General features: G+C 31.4%; 2 protein-coding genes across 4 annotated transcripts; one reads left to right on the forward strand and one right to left on the reverse strand.

Moving 5' to 3' along the window:
- Window positions 1–6,332: 6,332 nt before the first annotated feature.
- On the forward strand, window positions 6,333–13,707 carry Bma-glb-16 (Uncharacterized protein; the record flags this gene model as incomplete). Of its 2 annotated transcripts, XM_043075252.1 has the most annotated exons (10): window positions 6,333–6,509; window positions 6,769–6,842; window positions 10,430–10,560; window positions 10,663–10,790; window positions 11,231–11,344; window positions 11,465–11,561; window positions 12,306–12,466; window positions 12,809–12,964; window positions 13,170–13,421; window positions 13,648–13,707. In XM_043075252.1, the coding sequence occupies 10 exons, from the start codon at window positions 6,333–6,335 to the stop codon at window positions 13,705–13,707; spliced, it is 1,350 nt and encodes a 449-aa protein (XP_042931186.1). The 2 variants fall into 2 exon arrangements, with proteins under 2 accessions (XP_042931186.1, XP_042931187.1); XM_043075253.1 differs by lacking the exon at window positions 6,333–6,509 and having other exon boundaries at window positions 6,808–6,842.
- Window positions 13,708–15,398: 1,691 nt separating this feature from the next.
- On the reverse strand, window positions 15,399–19,155 carry Bma-cutl-11 (Uncharacterized protein; the record flags this gene model as incomplete). 2 transcript variants are annotated; one of them, XM_043075254.1, is made up of 12 exons in its annotated part: window positions 15,399–15,418; window positions 15,620–15,730; window positions 16,005–16,125; window positions 16,384–16,482; window positions 16,735–16,900; window positions 17,023–17,101; window positions 17,169–17,311; window positions 17,630–17,718; window positions 18,010–18,063; window positions 18,206–18,342; window positions 18,640–18,745; window positions 19,135–19,155. In XM_043075254.1, the coding sequence occupies 12 exons, from the start codon at window positions 19,153–19,155 to the stop codon at window positions 15,399–15,401; spliced, it is 1,146 nt and encodes a 381-aa protein (XP_042931188.1). The 2 variants fall into 2 exon arrangements, with proteins under 2 accessions (XP_042931188.1, XP_001898058.1); XM_001898023.1 differs by having other exon boundaries at window positions 15,948–16,125.
- Window positions 19,156–23,755: the final 4,600 nt, after the last annotated feature.

Below are 23,755 nucleotides of genomic sequence, written 5' to 3' on the forward strand. Positions count from 1 at the left end.
TATCTTTTGTTCACTTGATTTGTTTCATGTTATTTAGTTTGGAAATAGGTATCCCTTACTGATAATAAGCTTGGAATGATTTAGTTTAGATTAATAAGTTGACTTTACAAGACAATATTTGAAATTCTTTCCTCACATTTAAACTTCTGCTAAGCACCACATCAATTCATTAACTCGATGCATAACAGAAATATATATATATATATAAATGTGCAATTTTTTGAAAGAACATAGTTCTGCAATGAGTATTTCAGGAAATTGAAAGGATTACTAAGAGATTATTAGTAAGCAAAATATCTTCATTTTTTGCTCAGTACGTGCTCAAACATAACAGAAATCATCATCTGAATGAATATTACACACTCTCGTGAATTTACATCAATTCATTCTCAACTGCTATTCAAATAGTCACTCGAATGAGTACGTAGTCCCTAATAGCATGTGCAAGTGCAAGCTATGAGTGTGCATCGAACTGCAGGCTTGTGGACTGGAAATAGAAGTATATGCTTCTTCAACTCGAACATGCTATCCTCATGCTAGTTGACACAAGCTATAGGCATGTTGCTGGGTGGTTTAAATAGAACATGTGAGGGAAAATGTACTGTTAATCAGATAACGGAAGTATTGCCTTACGGAAGTGATTCGTTTGCTTCAATTCGAAAGCACTAACATTTTGCAGTGTTGAAGTTGCATGTTTAGCTTAAAATGTGGGATAATTTTTCTTTCTGTGGGGATATTCGTGAATTACATTTGCCCCTTATATTAGACGAAAGTACCATTTCAGAAACTAGAATGTCTAATACTGTATTAATAAAGAATGAATTTCCAGTCTGCATTTGGATGTATGGTACTTCATGTTTTGATCAAATACCACAAGTGATAGAGAGAGTTATCAGTAAAAGGATAACCGCAACACCCTCATGGAATGTCCATTATCAAACATTTATAAATGATGAGATCAGCGAAATGCAGTTTCAATGCATAATTTCTATTTAAGAGTAGTTTATCTATTTCGCCAAAAATGAGAAAGAAGTTTCGTACTTTACAGTTAAAATATAATCATTAATTAAAGTCAGAAATCCTGACAATTAATGATTGTCAGTATACTGTGACCTTCCAATTTAGGTGGCCAATGTTTCCATAAGTAGTAAATCAAGCAGTATTTGATTCAATCTTTCTCTCCCTTTGTTGTGTAAGGGCATCGACAACTCAGTGGGCTCTTTAATGCTCTTATGTGGTTTATATGAGCAGAGAATAAGGAAAATGTCTAACAACCTATTCTACAGGGCTCTCTTCTAATAAAGCAGATGTCTAACAAATACAGTTATTCGTGGGTTATCAGATTGAAACGGTTAGTATAAGTATATGTACTGATCAGTCAGGACGGAAATGGTATGAAATGAACAGGAAAAATGGAATCGATGTTGATTTTGAATAGCAGTACTGTATGATAAGTCAGACTTGGTGAATATTTGAGATATTTTTTCGTAGTTCATTAAAATAGAAAAGACATACAAAAGACAACAATGGCAAGACTGTTACAGGTTACAGGTTACAGGTTAGATATAATAATACAGCAGTAGACTTCGCCGGAATTGTTACTGTCCGAAATTGAGAGAAGCATCTGGTTTACAGAACTGAAGATCATGTCGTCTTCACAGAAATTCTATAAACTTCCTTAGTGATTGAAGTTCTTGAGAGATTTTTGCAGCTGTGACAATGTCTTGTCAATGATGTGAAGAATACTATGCAACTCCCTTGATAGCTTTGTGATGAACAACCGTTCCATTGCAATCATTCGAAATCTACTGACCACAGTTCACATTGGTCACGGACAGGTGAAGCACTTCACTAGCAGTGCTTGGGAGGATACCACTTTTCCATCTTGTCTTTGGTCAGTTAATTTTGGTCCAAAAAGCATTCTCCATAATTATATTAGCAAGCCCAGTACATCACATGCTCTTATTAGCAGAAAGCTCGTAAAACAAAAATTTTTTCCCTTTTCAATTCCACTACTAGCATTAGCATTTCTATTATCAATCACTTCTTCCTCTATTTATACTTCATTTCATTTCTTCTAATTACACTTACCTATAGTTAGATTTATTCTTAAATTTGGTATTTTGATTTCTCCTCTTGAAAGAAATTATGAGATTCTGATGAAAAGTGACAACTTTTCGTACTTATGTGCTTTAACAGCTGATAAAAAGAATAGGGAATGTGGGAAAGAGCCAGTCTTGAAGAAGTTGCAAGTGAAAGGTGAATTTCCTTACTTATTTTCAGAAAGTTATTTGATATGAAACTATAAAAGTGTATTAGACTTAAGCCTATATTAGTTTATTTTGAATATTAGCATTCGTTAAATCATATAGCGCTAGTTAATATTAGCGTTAACGTTGGTTAAGTTTTTTTTTTGATTTTGTTATAAACGCATTAATTTGAAGAATGTAATGTGAGTTTAGTTTATCATATATATATATATATATATATATATATATATATATGACCACTTCTTAATTTTGCCATTTCCTTCGTCGTTCTTTAGCAAAAATTTAATATTTCATTACATGAATGATATAACGCTGAAAAATATAGCTGACATAAGTAAAGTAAGGCAGTATGTGTGCTTCTGTATTAGCTCTACATTATCTTTACTGCAAAAAATACATGTTTGCAGTAAAGATAATGTATGTTTTCTGTGTTTGAATTTATTCGGCAACTTTTTATTGTATTCACAGTTCTCTTTTTACACTTAAATATATAAATATAATTTCATAGCTATGAGTTAAACACGTAAAATCCATTGTAAGTTGCGTTGTGCTATTTTATCCAATATTCATATTGAATATTTCAAATTAATAGTTTATTTGAAATTATTAGGTAGTATTTGTTGTTAGTGTTTGAAATTATTAAATAATATTTGATAAAGTAGGTGCAAATACTTTGCTTTCATGGATCAGTGGAGTTATTTATTTGCGACATTTTATTATATCACTTTCTAATAGTGATTTTATAGTTTCAGAAAATAGTGAATTTAATTTTAGCTGCAACGAAAACAAAAATGAATGAGCACGGATACGGCAGGATCGATTTCAGCTACAGTACTATTTGTTCCAGCTCTTAAAAACATGATTTTGAAACTGTGGGGAACTATCGACATTTTCAGTAACAGCCGAAAAAGGATTTTTCATGTCCTAAAATTCTCTATCGACTTTGGTGATGACCTCAACAAGACTGCCCTTTCAGCATATTATTAAGTACGGACCTGACTGATAATGAATCTTTTAGATATGATTTGTAATTAAGCAATTCTGTTTAATGTACTTGTCACCGACATCATTGGTACTTCAAATCACATATCTCAACAACATCAGTTAGCTCATTCATAAGAATATTTGGAAGTGTAACTGTCCTCCCTTTGAAGCACTCAGTTTTTACCACTTTCACATATAATTTAGGTCAAATAATGTGCAGTGAGAAAAGTGGAATCTTATCCAGCCTTTCGATTTCTATCCACTTTCTAAGCGAATGATGTGATTAGAGATTATTGTGTGCAATAGCTGGAATCAACAAAATACAGCTATAAGTGGTATTTGAATATAGGCCAGGAAGTTAGAAAATAACTTCTCCAACATCACATTTTCACGGAAGAATGATTTATGACTATGGAAAAATAGGAACCACAAAGTTCTGATTTTTGGAGCTGCTATTTTATTTCACTGTATTTTCATTTCATTCAATTTTTTGTTGATATTGTTATGCTTGCATTTCCCATCACAATTTGATACTCCCCTGTATCAGTATCAGCTGATGCGTTGTTTGAAACTTTTCACATTTTTCGAGATTTTGCTGAAACTTCTTTGAAAAAAAAAGAAATTTGAAAGAAACATTACCAGTCTGTCGTTAATTTATAAAAAATCTCTCTTAATGACCAGATTTATTTCACTCCTTCCATCGCAACACCATAAAATACTTCCGCGGAATCACAGAATTTTGAAAGCTAAATCGAATTTAAAAAACAGGACATTTCACTACAAGTTATTACATAAAAAACTTGAAATTTTTCATCTTTGCAAGTTAAAATTTTTAAATAGATTCATAGAAAATTTCACAAATTTAAATGTACAATTATTTTTTTTTTCATCCTTTTTCCTTACATTTTGAAAAGAAACACAGCAAGAAAAGTTGATAACTCTTTGTACTTGTTTTCAATAAATTTTTATCATCCCTGTCTAAGGCTCTCATATATTAGTTGCTAAAACTAAAAAACTGATAAGGACTCGAAATTGAAATGGAATAATATAATATCATTATATTTACTGTCATGAATTAGCGGCTTTGACATGAAAAGTTTTGAAACACTTTTCTATTAATACTAAATAGGTCGATATTATAAATCATTAAAATTATTTTCTAGACTGCTATTTCTCAAGTTTTTCTTCAATCTTAAGTTTTAGCCACTGTACACGGATTTCATATTCATCAATTGTACTGAACATATATAAAACTTTGACATTTTAAATTGTGAATAGTTAGATTTGGACTCATATGAGAGCTAGAAAAAGTTTTGCTCCGTAATTTTACTAAACTTCAAATTGCTGTGAACTTGACAATGTTATGTAGAAAAGTACTTTATGAGTGACAGATTTTGAAAAATTTTTTATGTCATTTCCCATTTTGATTTCAAATAAAAAATTGGCTCAAAATTCATTTTTTATAATGTCTTTTTTCTAGTTTAAAATGAATATAAGAAAAGCAATAAGTAATAAGTCATTATTGGAGAACATAAAATCCATTAATATTAATGTTTTCTAATATAAAACAGCAAAATTTCAGTATTGCAGAAAACGTGATTAGCTTCACGCTAAGCCAATGTGGATCTATTCTGTAAGTAATTAGCTAATATTAGATACCATTATAATGTTCATTCCTGTTAACCATTTATTATTTGCTGTTAGTTTTGCTTTTCCTATTTAGGCCTTGTTTTTCAGTATAATGTTCAGCACTATCCAACAGGTGCTTTTTTTCTGTTCAGGCCTTGTTTTTCAGTATAATGTTCAGCACTATCCAACAGGTGCTTTTTTTCTGTTCAGGCCTTGTTCTTCCAATAGGATATCCAAACCATTCAACAAATACTTTCTCTTTTTTCGAGACGGCAGTTTTTCTTATTTTACAAATTAGTTAAAAAATATCTCCAAAGAAATTTTACATTTTTCACTGGAAAAATTTACTGACGAGGTTTTTGGTTTTCATTTTTCCAAATTCCAGTAATACTGGACGTTTCATGATGCAGTATATTGATTGAAACTTACACGTGGCATAAGACGTCGTCCATATCTATTTATTGTCCCTAGTTTGATCATGTTATCATTCATTAACTTCCTGTTAGGTAGTTTTTTTTTTTGAGTAAAAAACTGAAAGTTATCTATACTCATAAGAGACAGATCTCCTGTAAATGCTTTCTCCCTACTCTCATCTGCTCTCTCCACGACACTAACTTCACTTCCCGGAACATGGAAGCACGGGAACAGTAGCACGTAAAAATAAACAGTGAAATCAAGGATATTTGGCAATCTATAAATCGGATATATTTCGCTTCAAAATATCTTATGAAACGTTATAGTGTATTTAGCTATATGATAATTGCTTAAAAAGCTATAAATAATGGCATAAATACTTTCTCAACAGGATTTCTCATAGCACAAAATTAAAACTATGAAGTTTTCTGAGTCATTCTTTCCAATAATTATAGTTCACGACCAGCACTTACAAGCCAGAGAATTGAAATGGTTTTATATATAATTCTTGTAAAGCTATAGTTAGTTTACATTAAAACCGTAAAGCTATCGCTATTCAAAATTTAAGTTACATGTTAGAAAAGTTTCAAGCTGCAATACTTTTGATTTAAATTGGATATGTTTGGCCTAAAAAAGTTTCAATTACATGCAAAAAACTTTGTATGTAACTGAAGGCGTACTAGAAATCAAAAGTCAAACAAATTGTGATTGTGATTTACCAGCTCTTTGAGTTGACAATAAGGACGAATGTACTCCAATAAGAAAACGAGAAAAAAACAACTTCTTGTTACCAATTTCGAAAAAATAAACATCATTAAAGAAGTAATTATCCAACATTAACATCTTCTTTAATTTGGGTACATGTATAAACATAATTTCATAAGTTATCTGCATATGCAGGTAACTCTGGTCTTAATTTTCTCCATTTTTCTTCAAATTATGCGTGATGCTTTCCTTATACGTACCGTATACTGTTTGATATTGATATGATTATCATTCTGCAATTATGATGTTAAGGTAATTATTGTTTCAGATATGTTTTTAATATCAAAAATAGTACGCGGCAGAAGATTACTGCAAGAACTTGAAGCTGAGACTGAAAAAAAAGCAGTACAAGAAGTGACTGGAATAGAACCTTCAGCGACGATTCTTCGGCAAAGTGTACTAGCAACTCGGGTGGAAAAGGAAAAGTCTGTGGATGAAACGTCACAGGTTTTTCTAAAATTTGACGAAATAAGTTAAAAAACAGTTCGTTCCGAATCAGTTTTGGAATGTGCAGTAAACAATATGAGAGAGGATAAGAACAGCTGGAAAGCAAAGAAGAAAAGAGACTTGAGAAATAAGAAATTTGCAGTAGGCTTTAAGTATTTATCCTCGTGAATGTGTAGGTTTCGTAATACAAATGCATTCATCGTAAAAATTGAGTGGAAATTTGAACTTGAAGAACTTTATGGAATCAGTTTCAATTTAGATCAACTATCAGTGTGGAGCAGGACCATCTAATGCGAATATGACATATACAACAGCTCAGCCATCATCCTGCAGGTCTTATTTCCATTTCTACATTTTTCATTTCAAATATTACTAATTAATCTCTTGAGGTAATAAAATATTCAATCTGTAATACTTATATAAAAATTGGAATGTCAAATTATATTTTAGGAAGAATTAAGTGCTGAATTAATTGTATTCGTAATTCAACAAGAATTATTACTTTTGTAAAAACTGATAGCAGTCTAAGTCTAATTTCTTTCTAAACAGCTTAATGTTCTGGCTAGTTCAGGCCAGACAACGCTATTTCTGGAGTTTATTCTTCAATCCTGTTTTCTTGTATTACCTAGGTTTTTTTTTTTCACCTAAGACAAATAATGATACTACCCATACAGTCATTGCAAATCAAGTGATGATCAAAGTTTGCGACACATTTTGTATGAAAAGTGCTACTAACTTTCATGCTATTTCATCACAACAGTTCTCTTTTTTTAGTTATTCCTGAGTAGATTTGAGTCAAATTTCTAATTTCATTGCAGATCATTCGATTGTCATGTTATGATTATAGTTAGGAAAATAAATGAAGAATTGAAATTCTATTTCACTAAACTTCTAAAAAATCTTCAGTAAGAAACGAAATACATTTACATTGTCGATCAATAACCTGAAGGAAAATTTTTTCAGATACACAAGTTTTTTCTTGTATTTTAATTATCAGTGAAAACTAATTATTAGTTTAGAGCAGATATGATTCAAGAAGAAATACACAATTTTAACAGTGACGACTAACTTCCTATTATTGACTTTCTACCACGACTTTTTATTCATTCAGTTTCTATTTCTATCTTTTTTTTTTTTTTTTTTTTTTTTTTTTTTTTTTTGCAAACTTTATTAATTTCGATTGCCTAGAATCTTTGATATCTACCCAGTATAAGGTAATTAAGAATTTTCAGTATGATTTAGAGCAAAATCTGATTTAAATGAAATCCTGTTATGAGGGGCAGAGTTGGTGCACGTAATACTCATATGATCTTATTCTTAAGGACAGAGAAGAAAATGTGGTAGTAAGTACTGTCTACACTTATTTCATGTCTTGATCTTCTTGGGAATCTATAAGCAGAATTATCTTTTCCTTCACAATTCAACTTTTAGGTTGGATGCAAAAGGATGGTCGCATTTCTCTTTTACATTTTATTAGTTTATGTTTCAAAAAGAAAATAACAAATGCGAATTAGAATAACAAACATACTCGAAATGAAAGCAAAAAGTCGAAAGCAATAGGAAGTATTGAAGCTATAATACTACAAATTGACGACTAACAAATAAAAAAAATGACTACCTGATGAAACTTTATACAATACTTAATTGATCATTTGTGAATAACCATGCAATTAAATTATGAAAGTGGTATTTGCTTGACATATGATGCATAATTTTGAATTTTGACTATACACGGTACTGGAAATCTTTTTTTTTTTAATCTTTTTAATTAAAATTAACACTTCAAAAAGCTAGCAGTAACTCACTTTATTGTTAGCTTGCGTTAAGTAGCAACAGAAGTGACATTTCACTACTTCGGCTAAGTTGTTCTCTTTTTCGATGAAAAAATATGAAATGGTCTGTTAATAAGTGTCCAGTAGATGCTTCTGGAAATTTATCCCATTTGAAACACATACTGACCGAGGACCGAGTTTTTTCACTCAGGTTTTCATCAATTAGGACAACAATGTGAACGTTTACAGATATGAACTAACCTGTTTTTTAGGAAAGTAGGAAGTTTATGAAAAAAAAAAAAGTTTCTTTTTCTTTGTATTAAATGTCATTTGAAGGACACATCCAGTGATTCCGGCGTATGATACGTTTTACAAAATTGAAAACTGCCAGTTACTGTTGAGATGAGCCTAATTAGAGAAAAAAAAAGTTATTGCAACTGTTAGCTGCTTTCAAGGCCAAGACCAAGTCTAGACTTTTTGAGCTGTAGAGATTCGTTTGTTAAAGTAATTCATGATAGCAAGACAGCATTTTAGACTTACTCGATGTTTTCTGCGTGATTGATAATACCATCATTATCTCTTCTTTTTTGTATTTTCTCACTTTTCTCATATTTTTATCATTTTTCTTTCTTTAAAGTCAATGAAGACAGCTTGATGGCAAGCCAAAAATAATTTGTCTTGGCTCAGCTGGATAGCTGTAGTTTAAATAAACTTTCTTATTTTTTGCCTGCTAAATTAATTAAAAGATAACAAGTGACCGAAATATTCTACTTATATTTGAATTTTCTCCTCCGTACACAAAATTAATTGCTGAAGATAACGATAAGTGTTAATCAACTGATGATAAACATTGAGGTTTTTGCATCTTCAAAATTTTGAGTATCAGTAAGTGAATTGTGTTTGTTGCTATTAAATAGCATTGTGCGGATCTTAGACTAGTGAGCTTAAACATGAACTGAAAGTTCAGCTTTAAATCTCTGCACTGATTTAAATGTTTGCAAAAATTTTATGATATAGGACTTTTTATTGTTATCGCTAATTTAAAAAAATACTTTCCAGATGAACATATGCTTTCCTGTTAAGATATCACTAATTTCAATAAATCAAGCGCTTCTTTGGGATCAGTCCAATTAATAGCAGAATAATACTTCAAACCCATTTAGATTACTATGTTATCTTAAAAGGTATTGTAATATCCGACTTTATCGCAAGAAAAATATGAACATCCTTTCCTACAAATGTATGGGTAACAGAGTCTGCTAAAGATTCTCAAGATGCCGAAACGAAACAGAGGGATGATGATTGATTTGATCAACACTGTTGAGGAAGGTACCTTAACGCTGTAAATATCGTAGAAAATATTTAATGAATTCTCTTATCATTATTCTATGCTATGCAACTAAGGAACTAGCGATGAATTTTTCTGTAGTTATTATATTAATTATCATAATTATCAGTGCAACAGTTTGCATTGACTTGTGAAGTTCCATCGATATCAGTGAAATAAGAAGTGCGGTGTTTTTATTGAAACAAATTATGGCTTCTTTGTGCACATCTATTAATGCTCTTTTTCCTAATAATTAGAAGAATAAATTTCAACTGCATAATAGTTTTTCTTGGATATATAAATGATATTCGACGGATTTATGTGAAGCCTGCAAATACGGTTTCATTTGCATTCAAATAGTAATATATGTGTGTGGACGAGTCACTTTGATTACCTGTCAATTTTCTAATAAATATGATAATTTTCACTCCTCTTGTTTTTATGTTTTCTATTGAGTGTCGTGTTGAGTGTCAACTTTTGTTTTCATGCTAAATAAAAAAAAAATTAAGTTTTGCTTAGACTATCTGCCATGAAATCACATAAAATGTCTTCAAGCTATATGTAATTGGTCATGAACATTTCGACGATATTATTTCGCTCCAAAATTTTATCGCCGATTTTCTAGATTAACTTACACAACTGCAACTTTGAAATATTGCATAGAATTTAGGAGTTGAGCAGGATCATGAAACATTCGAATGGAGGTGTGGTATATGCAGGACTATAAGACAGTCATTATTCTCTTTTCTAACACTAACAAACTACAGGAAGGAAAATCTTCTTCAATGAAGCTATTATGTTCATTTAACATTCATTTGCAGAAAAGTTAGACAAAAGAGAGACACCTCATTACCAGACGGAGTCGAAACAGATTTAGACTTAAGCGATCTTGCAGTGCCATCTCATATACGCCGGTCATCAAGTATGCCAAGTGTGTCCGATCCTATCATCGGTAAGTTATGACTTTTAAAACAGGAAATGATTTTTCTCTAAGATTTTGAAGTTTTATTTCATGGTGCTTTTATATCCATAATTTTTCTATAATTATCTTTAGGACCGATTTTAAAACATTATGATTATAACTCAAGATTGAACCGACTTCAAAAACGATTTCTTCGCTTCACGTGGCATCGTTTGCAAACAAAGAATGGTGGAAAACGAGTTGGAAATGTTTTCGAAGAGGTTATTCATACTACATATCTTTATCAATAACATTTCTTAATCATTTTAATCGAAGTTTTTAATGAGTCACAAGTGATCGAGACAAACTGGGACCTAGGAAAGCAAAATAAGAAGTGATAAATAAGACAAAAACAAATAATCAGCATATAATGCCTTGCGTGCTTTCCATTTGTAGATCCATTTTACTCTTTAATACTGAAACCATTAGTCATTAAATGATTAGTTATGAAATCATAAACTTGACTGATTGCAATTTTACTACATCCAAGCACAGTCATAATTTTTGGCGAAAATCAATAGTTTCATAAATTTTTGGAACTCTATTTCACGTCTAAACGTTTGTTTATTTCTCTTTTCCTTACCGTCTCCTCTTCTTATTGGATCTTACTTAACTCTAAAGTGTACGTTTCAATAAAGAAACGAGTCAATTGTTCGTTTAGGTCTATGAGCGCCTTTTAAGGCAGTTGCCCGGAACTTGGGAAATGTTCACAACACGAACCTTTTTGTCTGCAATGTCACGTAGCGAAACAGCCACACCAAGAGATCATGCGAAGGTATGTTTCAATTTAGGTAAAATAAAGGAAAATCAATTTTTTTCTGCTAGAATAATCAAGAAGATTAATGGTCATTTTCTTTATTTTCTTGAAAAGGCATTGAGTTAAAAAAGATTTTAGGAGACAGTGAAATTGATCGATTATGCGATTAAGAATCTGGAAGTAAATGACAAAGAAAGGAACGACACAGGCAGTGACTACGACCCTTTCTTACTCGGTGAATTCAGTCTTAGTTTGAATACGCATTTTAATATTTTAGTAAATATGCTTTAACATAGGATCGGGTTTGTAAACTTTTTATCTGGATCTATTAGAAAACATAAGTTGAAATGACGACTGAAATTAAGAGATGTCGTGGAATTTATTGATTGCTAGATATTTTATTTTGCCGAGCTCAAACTTGGGTAATTAAACCAACAAATCAACATTAAAAATTAACGTAAAATCAACATCATAACAACGCGCAATAAATATAATATAATTGTAAAACACTGAATATAATATAATTGTAAAACACTGAAATATTATCAAAGTACTCCAAAAAACATAGAATGAAATAACGGTTAGTAGGGAAGGTTGGTTAGTTTATATACAGAATTAAACTGTACAAAGAATTAAACCGGAAATCATTTCCATGAAACAAAGACTGGTAACAAGATTAGGTCTTTGTTGTGTGAGAAAAGAGGAAGTAATTAGCATAATTTAGGATAATGGCATAGATTGATTACAAATACAAAAACATTTGGTGATAGACTCATCACGCATCTGGCAAAAATATTAGGATTTGAATGTAATTAAATGTGTCGTTTTTACGACAAGAGGAGTAATCTGTCAAGTTTACTTCGAATCATGAAGAGACAACACAAGTTTTAAAAGACAGTTTAAAATCAGTCATTTGAATTTTTTATAAATTAGCTAGTATAATACTTTATTAGCAAATTCAAGCTTATCTTGCTTGCAGGTAAAGCACATGGGAGACTTCGACCATATGGTTTCACAGGGAATTACTGGGAGAAACTTGGCGAAATTATTGTTGACGTGGTGTTAGTGCAAGAAGCTGTTAGAGATTTACCTGGTGCGGGCCAAGCATGGGTTATATTCATTGCTTGTCTTGTTGATCAGGTGTGTTTTGCGTAATACACTACTGCAGAAAATTTGTTAACCATCCAAAAGATCAATATGACAGGCTTTGAAACTCATTTTACTTAGTGATTAGCTTTTATCATACCTCAGTGAAATGAGTTTTCCTTCATTACACACATTCATGGAGCCGTTAAATCGAATTATTGAGCTGCAGTAATTCAGTGCGAAGGGTTAAGGTATTTTGTTTTTGATAAATTAAAAAGAGCCAAATGTAGTCAGTAGTTACTTAGAACTCGAATGTATAGGTAACGAAAAGTGACCCACTTGTTTCAGAACAAAAATACTTCTCCTAATGAAATTAATACAATATAACTCCTACAGCTAAGAGCTGGATTTGACGAAAGCAAAAGCGGCTTGACACCAATGACTGCAATGTTCTCCCAGAAGTATATTTGTAATACTGTCACTTCAGACAGTGCGAACGGTTACCATCAACATATTTTCCCACATATTGATACAACTTGTCACTCATCAGCGGTCACGTTTATTTATATATACATAAAAGAAAAAACTGAACTTATGAACAGAATATTTTTCGAGGAGCCATCAACATACTAATAATTATTTTTAGAGCTTATCTTCAACACAGTCACTGATATTTTTGAATCAAAGTGTTGAATAGCTTTAACCTACAACACATCAACCACAAAGCACTTTTTAAAAATTCACAATGCTATTTCAGTGCTACACCAGTCAACCGATTCTGCCGGAATACGTTTCGACAGTGCCGTCGAGAAGAAACGCGAACCTAACTTTTGATTCAGGAATGCGAGAGATGACTGAACGACAAAATTACCCCGTGTCTATGGCAGAACATGGCACTTCAACATTTCGCTCTAGAAGAAGTTCAGCACGTTTCGTGACAAGCAGGAAGCACTCCAAAAGCCAGTATACCAGCAGTTACTCACCGCGGAACTTATCATCCGTTTATGAGGTAACATTGTCACATTTTAAATAGTTTAAAGAAATAATCACTTCCTTTACTGATTTAACTTGACTGTGCTAAAATATGATTGACGCCATTAATTATAATTAGTAATCTTAAATTTGAAAGAGATTTGGTACAGGTGAGTGTAATTCTGCTATTTAGATCAAGCACAGTTATCTTAATTATCTTGGTAACATTTAATTGTTCTAATGAAGGTAATCAATCGTTTCAGAATTCTAGTGATACTCAGGTATTGAATCCGGAATCAACAATGGATCAACAGATTTTATAAAAAAACAATTTATTGTAACTGTAGCATTAATACCTTGTGTATAATAATATGTTTTAGATAAATCATTTTTTTGTATTGCATAAGAAGGATACTGAAAAAAAATGCTTCCTGTTTATTGCAGTTAGTTACTGATAAAATAGTTATCACATCGATACTTATTATCAAAATTATTATTATTATTATTGTTATTGTTATTGCACTCATTTCAACATCATAAGGAAACAGTAACACAGTCGATAAGAATAAAAGTGAAAGCAGACGAATAAAGGTTAATAAGAATTTCAAAAGCGATAATTAGATCTTGGGATTGTGTCTTTTTCTTTCTCTTCATTCCTCTTCTTATTCAAACTCTTAATTTTCTCCAATGTCCTCTTCCCTCTTCAGAATCGGTTTTGAACCAAACTTTTCATAAAGTCATCATATCAGTATCAAAAAATAGGGAGAGAACTTTTGCTTGAAATCTTTGCTCAGCTACTAATTTATGATCATAAATGAAGAACAGTGACTGACTAATAATTATTAGTGATGAGGATTTTTCTGCACTGTCAAAGTTATGTCAAATAGTCCCAGCTAAGAAAAAAATTTACAAATATGCAAAACATAAAAAATACATGGGGAAATATGGCGTAGTAAAAAACCATTACAAAAATGAACTTCAAAAGATACCAAGCAGCATTTCTCAAGCCATAGGCCTTTATTCACCTCAATAAATCATATTGCTGATATCGAAGTGGTATGATGTTTACCCCTAATATGTCGATATCTTCCTCTCAGCATTCATTGCGATATTATGCTATAAAGTGATTTTTAATCCTTAATTGCATGAGTTCAAAATTTATGGGAATTTCGAAAACTACTGAATCGAAATTGTGTTCAAATTGCAATTTAACATATTGAACAAAATATGCATTATTTTTCAACTAAATTTTTAACAAAAATGAGTTTAATTTCATATTTTATCAACTTTAAACTTCCCTCATTTTTTCGTGCATACTGGATTTGCAATATCACAAAGCCCAAATAAGAGAACCGATGAAATGCAAAACAAGAAGAAACGTTGACCAAAAGAAGAAAATAGATCGAAAGATATTACTAAAGCTCGATAAGAAGAATTAGAAGAAATTAGTTCTTGCTTTATTGAATGAGGCAAAATATAGAATGGAATTACTAAACTAGAATGATCGGATGTATTTTAAAACAGTTTGGTATTAATTAATGTATTCCTTCAGTTTGATAACAATTTTTAGCAAATGAAATATATTCTTATATCATAAACCATAATGAAAACTTCATTTGGCCAAACTAAAAGTGTAGAAAAGGAGTAAAACTAGATTCGAGATGACTAAAGGTTCCATCGTAACCGATCTTTCAATGAAATCATAGGAATAAACTTGGAAGAAAACGATATGCTGTATGCACAAAATAATCAAGTAATGATCATATGTTTAGAAAAATAATCAGTGAGTCTATCCATAGGTTTACGCATTTTCTGCACTAAAAAGTTCTTAAAATGCTTGGAGTTTATACACAGCTAGGCGGAATCGTCGCAAATGAGCTTGAGTTCGTATTATTCTTCATTCTGTCTTCATTCATTCAGTATCAAAAAGTTAATAGGGATGAACAAGGAATAAGGGTATTTTAAAAACTTAATACATGTGTATGGCTAGTGTACTGTTTCTTATAATGTTCATTCATAGCATATCCGGATGACCTGAAATGACGAAAGTAATACGCACTAAATTACAAAAATAACATTTTCCTTAAACCTTTTTTGCCTAATTACCTAGTCTCGTCGCCAATTTGGGTCACTTGATCACATCTAAGATATGTCCAGCTGCAAACTACTTCTTGTAATGCTGATTTAGTAGCACAAAAACTAGCCTGAGCCACTTATGTAGGATCCATATAATACTTGTAGTTAGAGCCAGAAGAGCAACAACCGTAATACATATAAGCAGTGTGAATAATGTATTACTCACGCACACTTCCAGTATGTTTTGTCTTATCTGATCACTTTGTTCACCTGAAAGTCTCTAGTTTATAATTAATTAGCTTACATCACATAGTATGATCATGTAAGAAAGGTTAGAATGATCAAGAATTTTTATAATAGATAGGAAAGGTATATTGAGAAAATAAGACACGAAATTATAATTACTGGAATAGGAATGCATTCTCCACAAGGTCTAAACTATTTTTTATAAAAGTTAGGCTTAATAAATGTCGAAAAGAAGATTTACGTCTGAAGGGTCGACTTGAAGAGACCAATTTCTCGCGAAAATTATGAAATTCATCACCTGCATTGTCATCATCGTCATCTAACACATAAACAGACTGTGATATCAAATCTGCATCAACCGTGTGTTTTGATCTTTCAGATACTGGCGATCGCATTAGACGGCGCTTTTTCGATTGACCCTATAATCTTGTCATTTGTGGTATTTCAAGTATGGAAAAGGATAAACAAGGATGTCTTTTAACTTTTAATCGAACTTTATTTTCAATGAATTTTAGAATCATCAATCAAGGTAATAGGAATTTCGAAAGATTAACAGCACAAATACGGGAAAGAATTTGAACTACCATTTACCTACTTATGAACTATTAGTTCCGGATTTTTGTAACTGAAGATGGATACTTTAATCTTACGGAGTAAACAAAGACCTGTCAACTCACGTCAGTAACATTGCTCACTTTTATTGAGTGAACCGCTGAATCACCTGCTGTTACAAATAGCTCGTTCGTTTTCTCTTTCTCATCGAAACACATCGGCGGCTACAATTTCGAATTTTTTTTTTTTTTTTTTGCACACTAAATAAGAAAAGGGAAGTATGGAGATAGTGATGACGAAATACAATATGATATAACGTATTCGAAAAATGGATTCCTCTTAAACGTGTCCTTAAACGTATAATGAGATAAACATGGCGTGATTGCTGTTTTGTGAATATAAAAAGCTTCAAAATCCGATGCTAAGTTTTATTATCGAAGGTGTCCTGCAAATAAACTAGTAAACGAGTAACTTACAGTAATGCCGATGCAGCCACCAGCATCCTTGATGCACAGACGAATTTGGCATTGGAATCGAACGATTATCCGATCAGCAAATTTGAATACCAACGATTCTCGATATGCCATGTTCAGAGACTCAACATATGTGGGATCACCCAAAACTGCCCTGTCTGTATGACACCTGAAGTATTACTGCAAAATTTCGAGTTCGGTGCATCTGAGACAAGAATTTCAACTACAAAATATACAAAGAAATATTGATACTACATTCTGACTTTTATCAGCTGATTTCACAAAATTTACCCGTTCCCATCAATAATAACTTGCTTTTCTCCTTGTCCATCCTCCACATAACAATTATGAACCAACAAACCATAAACATCTGAAATGTATAGCTTGAAAGAATTCCAAAATAATCCGCTTTCTGTATCTCATTAAAAGAATCGTACCAGATAGACATTCCCATCGATGAACGATTTGATCACCAACTCTTGCGTATTTCAATATCGGTCCGTCGATTTCATCCTTGCGAATCGTATAAATGCAGTTTGGAAATGGATATTCGTATTCTAGTGTTTGTGTTGCTATTGCACTGTAAAGAACTATTATGAAATTTTGCGAAATCACTTTGGAATCACTTTGGTGTTAAGAACCACCGCAATTTCAATCAAAAAATCTTTTAATTTGAAAATTTTTGAAATAAACAAGTTTGCATCAGTTTCCAAAAATATCCCCTGGACACGTTACAGCTTGGTCATCGTCTAACTATCCGGCTTGCGTCTAATTCCATAATGTTTCATCCATGAGCCAGATGACACTCGAAACTCGTGCTATTATGATGAATTAGAAACAGTTAATATAAATTTCAATGTAAATGTGTAGAAACAGATTCAGATGACAGAAGACTAACCTCACTTCAATTCCAGAAGAAACTGCGTGTACGATCTCTCGATACATGCACCTGATGTGAAAAGCTCGATCAAGTTTTGTAATAAATAACTGAAATTTGGAATATGCGTATATACTAGAGATTTTTCCTAATGTTTTACTTATTGTTTAAGAATGAGTGCTAAGCATCTCAATACAAAATATCCACAAGAATATTCAGGGCAATAATATGTCTCTCACTTGTTTCTCTTTTGCTTTTGCCTTTTCGGTTGATAATCGTTCATCTAGTCTTAAATAACAAATAGGTGAACGAAGTTAGGTGCTGACAAATTTACAGCTTGAAAAAATGTTGCATTCGACGAGTCACACGGCAGTAATAATTTCAAAAAGGCATAAACCTACCGGATGAAAACTAATAACAAGAATTGTCGAAAACTGCATGCCTTCAGGTTGAATCTATAATTGAACTAATTAGAATACAATCTAGAATTAATTAAAATTGAGTAAATGAATAAGGACAACTTTTTTTTTTAAGAAGAAACGCTTTTAAGATAAAAAATTGAAAATTTATATTAGAACCTCAAAAATGTTATCATACCATTCGTTGTCGATTCATATCACATTGTCCATGACTTAATATAATACCACCTACTGAATTTCTACTATCTAAGGTTGTCTTGCCATAATCAACTCGACAATTTGGATTGCTATAGTGACCTTTCACAAATATCTTACCTAAATATCAATTTAAATAATTTCTATTTTGCTAGTAAATAAGTATTAGCAAACATTCTAATAATATTCTTTATTTAAGCAAACATTCTAATCAAAAAAATTGACTGTAATATCATATGTGAAAAAAAATAAAGTAAAAGAGTTTATTGAAAAATCTAGTTTTTATTTAGAATAAATCTACCTCGATTGCTTCCAGAACAGTATAACTGAATAAATATACAGAAAAGGCGAGGTAAAAATGGATAATGAAGTAAGCAGAATGATAAAATACTCAAATAAGAAATGATATGGATTTACCTCGAAATTCTCGCTTGGTCCTGAATACTAATTCGATCGTTTCCGGATTGCATTTTATTTCCGGCGATCCAATCAAACCATTATCTGTTCCGATCGTTGCACCCGTCTGCAATACAAAATTCCTCTCATTACTTAATTAATAAATAAATTTCTGAAATATACATGCAGCTGTTTCATGGATGGACATAATCAGATTAGATCTTTTTGCATCTTTTCCATTGCCGTTTCATGCAAACTATTAACCAACTTTGTTGAACTGAAAAAAGTTTTCAAAAACCAAAGATCTAAAGAGAGAGAAATAATTGTTCTGAGCTACAAATTGTACTATCTGAACCACTCACAATTTATCATCATTTCTGAGTATTTGAAACGAGCGAAATTAATTCGATTTTCAAAAAGATGATGATGAAAAGAAAGAAGGAAAGATTTCTTGCCCATATATTTCCTTTAATCATCAGTGAAGCAAGAAGATGTCAAGGTTTGTCCATTTCTCACTTCATCATTCTTAGCCTTCATTTTTGAAAAGTGAGTTGGCCGAATTAATAAAAGTGATATATATTCAAGCAAAAGTTTCTTGATCTGTTCGGTGTGCTATGCAGTCACAGTGATTTTAATAAAAAAGACGATATCATGTTATCGATTCGTAGACTAAACAGAAAATAATATGTAAATTACTTACTTTAAATGATTTGCATAAGACAAGCCATAAGAAGTATAAGAGATTGAAGAAGGTGTACCTCAGAAGCATATCAGATTCTTCCTCTTTTTTCTACAAATGATCTTTTGAATTCTAGTTATAACTTCGTCTTTTGCAAATGTATGGCGCTTTTTTGCAGTTACTGTCACAGCTAGAGAAATTAAGCGCAAAACATGCTACACATCATCCTATTTATATTTATTATCGAACATTTGTCTCTGAAACGAACCGCATTTAAAATGTTTAAGCATTCTCAGTTCGGAAATTCCATTTAATATGGTATTTAATATGATGTTTGTAAAGCGCCTACTGATTCATAAATTATATAACTTCCAGTCTCTATGAAACTTTTGCAGAGCCAAAATAATTAAAGCATGTGTAGCAGAATAAAATCTAATTCGCATGAATTAGAAACTGGTAAGCTAAAGTAATGCGAAATGAAGCTAAATTAAACGAGCAATAAGCACATTTTTTACATGCTCAAGCAATAAATGCTTTATAACACAGTACAAATCCTTTCCCGTAATCATATTTCAAGCAAAGTTTTTTTTTCTTTTTTTTTTGTTTAAACTTAAAAACTTCGTAAATACTTTCATTTATTCCATCAAATGCTGTTGATTAACCAGACTTTTATCATTTGAAAGTTTCACGTATCGAAGTTTCGATGAAATAAGTGAATGTCTGGAATATTAATTAGCCGCATTTTGTTGCCAGATTTTTATTCCACTAGGGTTGCCACTAACTTCCTGGTATAACTTCTCTCAAAAGAATAAATGGACTTGTATTAGGAGTTAGACTTGTATTAGGAGTTAGACTTTCGTATTCTTTAGCATAAAATAATATTTTATGCTAAAGAATACGAAAGAATTGCTGGACACCAAAAAATTATTTGAATAAAAACTCACATTGCTTTCAGTTCATAAAATCTGATTAAACACTAATGTATTTTTCATATATTATTGTACTGTATAAATAGAGAATGATTTAAGTAAAGAACAGAGGGAAGTAAAAGGCTGCGTGATCGGCCTTGTACTTCCCTTTCAATTGATCAAGATGTATCATTTTCAATTATGAAGGCGAACCTTTGTGAAAGCGAATTTCTTTGGTAATTTATATCGCTTTCAATGAGAACGCAAAACGTGAAATATGTTAAAGAATCTAAGAAAATAGTAATAAAGCAGAGAAATTACAATTACAAGTTGCAGTTTCTCTTCAGCAGCTGCAATTCTGCTGCCAACGATAAGTGAGATAGAAAAAAAAAAACTAAGTTAATCACATAATGCATTTCTTAGTTCTAAGCGGTGTATTTGAAGAAATTTATTTGCAGTAGTAAAAGGTAAAGCCAAGTTGATGGGAAAAAAGGAAAAAGCAAAGATTCGTTTGATCATAAGTTTTACAAACTTATGAATGAGTTTGTTGCACATAAATGGAGGGAGAAGAACAATAACTTCATTAGTTTTTCTGCTAGAGACGGCGAATGGTGTCGCAGAATTGACAATACAGCTTTTTCTTTTCACATATAAGGGAAATGGGAAAAAGGTCATGAGAGCCTAGCTAAGTAACTGTGAAGAAGGCCTTGACAGGTCAGTAATCGCTCTCCCACACTTTATAAATCATATATCACTTTCGACTGTTTCGTAACTGATAATGGTATAAAAATATTTGGTGCAAGGCCGCTGAATACATGCCTACATCCACTTGAATTTTTTGGTTACAAGGCCGCCTACACAAATATATTTCTCCTTTCAACTTTTTACTAGCCGTCATAACGGTGATAAATTTTTTTCTGGAGGACAAAATTACCCTCATCAACACTAACTGAAGGAATCAAATATAATTTTATACGGAAGTTTTTAATTTCAACAGAAGAGATTGTAATAACCACATATTGATACTATGATCCTTACAATGAAATTTGAAGGGAGGCTGTTTTAGAATCACGAATCAACCAATAATTGAAAAATTTTTTGTTAACTTATCCTTCACTTTTTTCTTTAAAGAAAACCCATATTTCACAGTTATAAAATGAAAATTAATAAAGAAAAGTCGAAATTTACGCAAGAAACTGTTTCAAGTTTTAGAACGAAGAAAATGGAAAGATTGAGATTGCAAGTGTGTACAACTGCTCTGCAGCAAGTATCATACATATTCGTAAATATTAACGTATCATCAATACTTACTTCCCTTTAATGCCACTTCTTTTTTTTTTTTTTTTTTTTTTACTTCCTAAACAAACAGCAAGAATACCCAACATCTCCGAATATTACCATTTAATCGAGAAATTCAAAATCCTCAAATTGATTCAGTCAAAAAACTACTTATATGTTAAAAATTTGAAAGAACAGTCACTTATTAATATGTTAGCACTAATAACTGAAATCTACTAAGTGTGGAAATAAAGTGATTGATGGAAAGGTTCAGTGAATCAAATAGGAGTGTAATGTGTAAGTGAAGAACATAGAAGGTTTACAAATAGATAATCTTTTAATAAATTTTCTATAAGCTATAAAAAATTCATTCTATCATCAAACTAACAGATAGATAAAATGAAACTTTTTGTCACATCGTATCATCAGCTATTACAAAAGCTTTTGTAACTTTCTGACCTTGCTAATCACTTGAAGTTTGGCTTATTTCATTGTAATCATTTGAAGGTTTATTTCATTGTACTTGGTCGATAAACCTTTTATTCCCTGTAATATATAAACTGAGATATGTACTATAACATGCTTGTTCCAAATCCAATTTCAATTTTGTTCCGTAGGTTTAGTAATTTGTTTCTTTGGTTTAATGCCTCAATTTTTTAAAATATTTCCAAAATAATTTTACACGCAAATGCAGGAAAAAAGGTAGGAAATGAAAAGATGGAAACGAATAATATTACTTCGATAACTTTTTCGAATTTTTTTTTTTTTTTTTTTTTTTTTTTTGAAGTATCCGGTGTTGCCAGCTTGTACTTAATATTAAAGATGTCTGATATAGTCCTACTGCAATCTTTTAATTGATCTGTGATACTGATCAAGTCAGGATGAAAATAAGGATTAAAGGAATCTGAATGAACAGTATGAGAATTAGGTTGATAAGCAGGCAACAACTTATGAATTACCAATAAAAAAGAAAAACGAACACGTCCTTGAAACTGAAAAGGAAAAAACAAGACTAAAAAAATTGGTAAAATGTGATGGCGTCCTTAAAGTTCGCTTACGACATGTGTTACCTTTTTTTATTTGCATTCTGCCCACTCATTTCTATAAAAATTATCACCACAACAATCCATATATTAAATATATTCATTTACTCCTCTTACTATCTGATCATTACCTAATTATAGGTTAATAAAATAGTAATAACCAATAATTTATCTTTATTTTCTTTCATTTTCGGAAATTTGCTGTTTAAAAGTTCTCAAGAAAGATGATCAAATAATATAAATTGATAACAAAACATAATCTGATGAAAACAAGCGTTGTTTTCACAAGTCAATAATCTTCTAACTAGAAGTTGAACTAAATTAATGAGCACATATGGAAGCAAAGATAAAACAAAAAATCAAAAGCAATAGTCAATCGATTTTATATGAATGAAGGATTTAGTAAGCTTCAGAAAAAAACAATACTTCAAAAACGGATGGTTGGAAGGTTTGCTAAAATCAATTTCTCTCACATCTCACACTGGGACAAAACTTCACAGTTACTTTCGAGAAACTATTAATAATATTCAATGATTAAGTACAGGCATAGAGGCTGGATATGAGGAGGAGATAAATCATAATGGAAGTGACAAAATAGGAAACACCTTAAATGGAGCTATTTTGCATAAAGATGATAGAGGAGAAAGCATACGACAGGATCGGGTACGACAGAAAAAGCAAATACAATGAGGTATAATTCTGAGAGCCATGAAATCGCAGCGAAGATGGTAAACGTCCAATTATATTAGAAAGAAGGTACTGTGAAAGAGTAAAAGACGGAAGTTGGAGAGCAGCCCCCTCAATTCAATCTACAATGCAAATGAAGGAGCTACTTTTTCTTTTATTATTGTTAGTTGCAGAGTGTCGCAGTGTCATGTCACCGTAAGGTACTTCAAGTCCAAGTACACTTACTGATGCATGTATTATATTGTATTATATTAAAGTAATTGATCCAGGGCATCATGCATACATTCCTTGTATATTAAAATTCCAAACATCGACTGATTGGTGCTTCTCTTACAGAACTATTCTCAATAGCTTCTGATCAATCAAAACATATGAAAATGTCGTAGATTGTTTTTTTCAAAGGCAGTCCCAAGTCTCGAGAACTTTTATTGATTGTAATTTTATGGTTGTAAACTAATTAGATAAAAATAAACACATAAACATACAGAAAATGATTAATATTTTAAGGAAAAGATTTCAGTAGTATGTTTTACAAATTGAGC

The sequence above is a fragment of the Brugia malayi genome (genome assembly GCF_000002995.4).
Source record: "Brugia malayi strain FR3 genome assembly, contig: Bm_v4_ChrX_scaffold_001, whole genome shotgun sequence".
In the NCBI taxonomy this organism is placed as follows: Eukaryota; Metazoa; Nematoda; class Chromadorea; order Rhabditida; family Onchocercidae; genus Brugia; species Brugia malayi.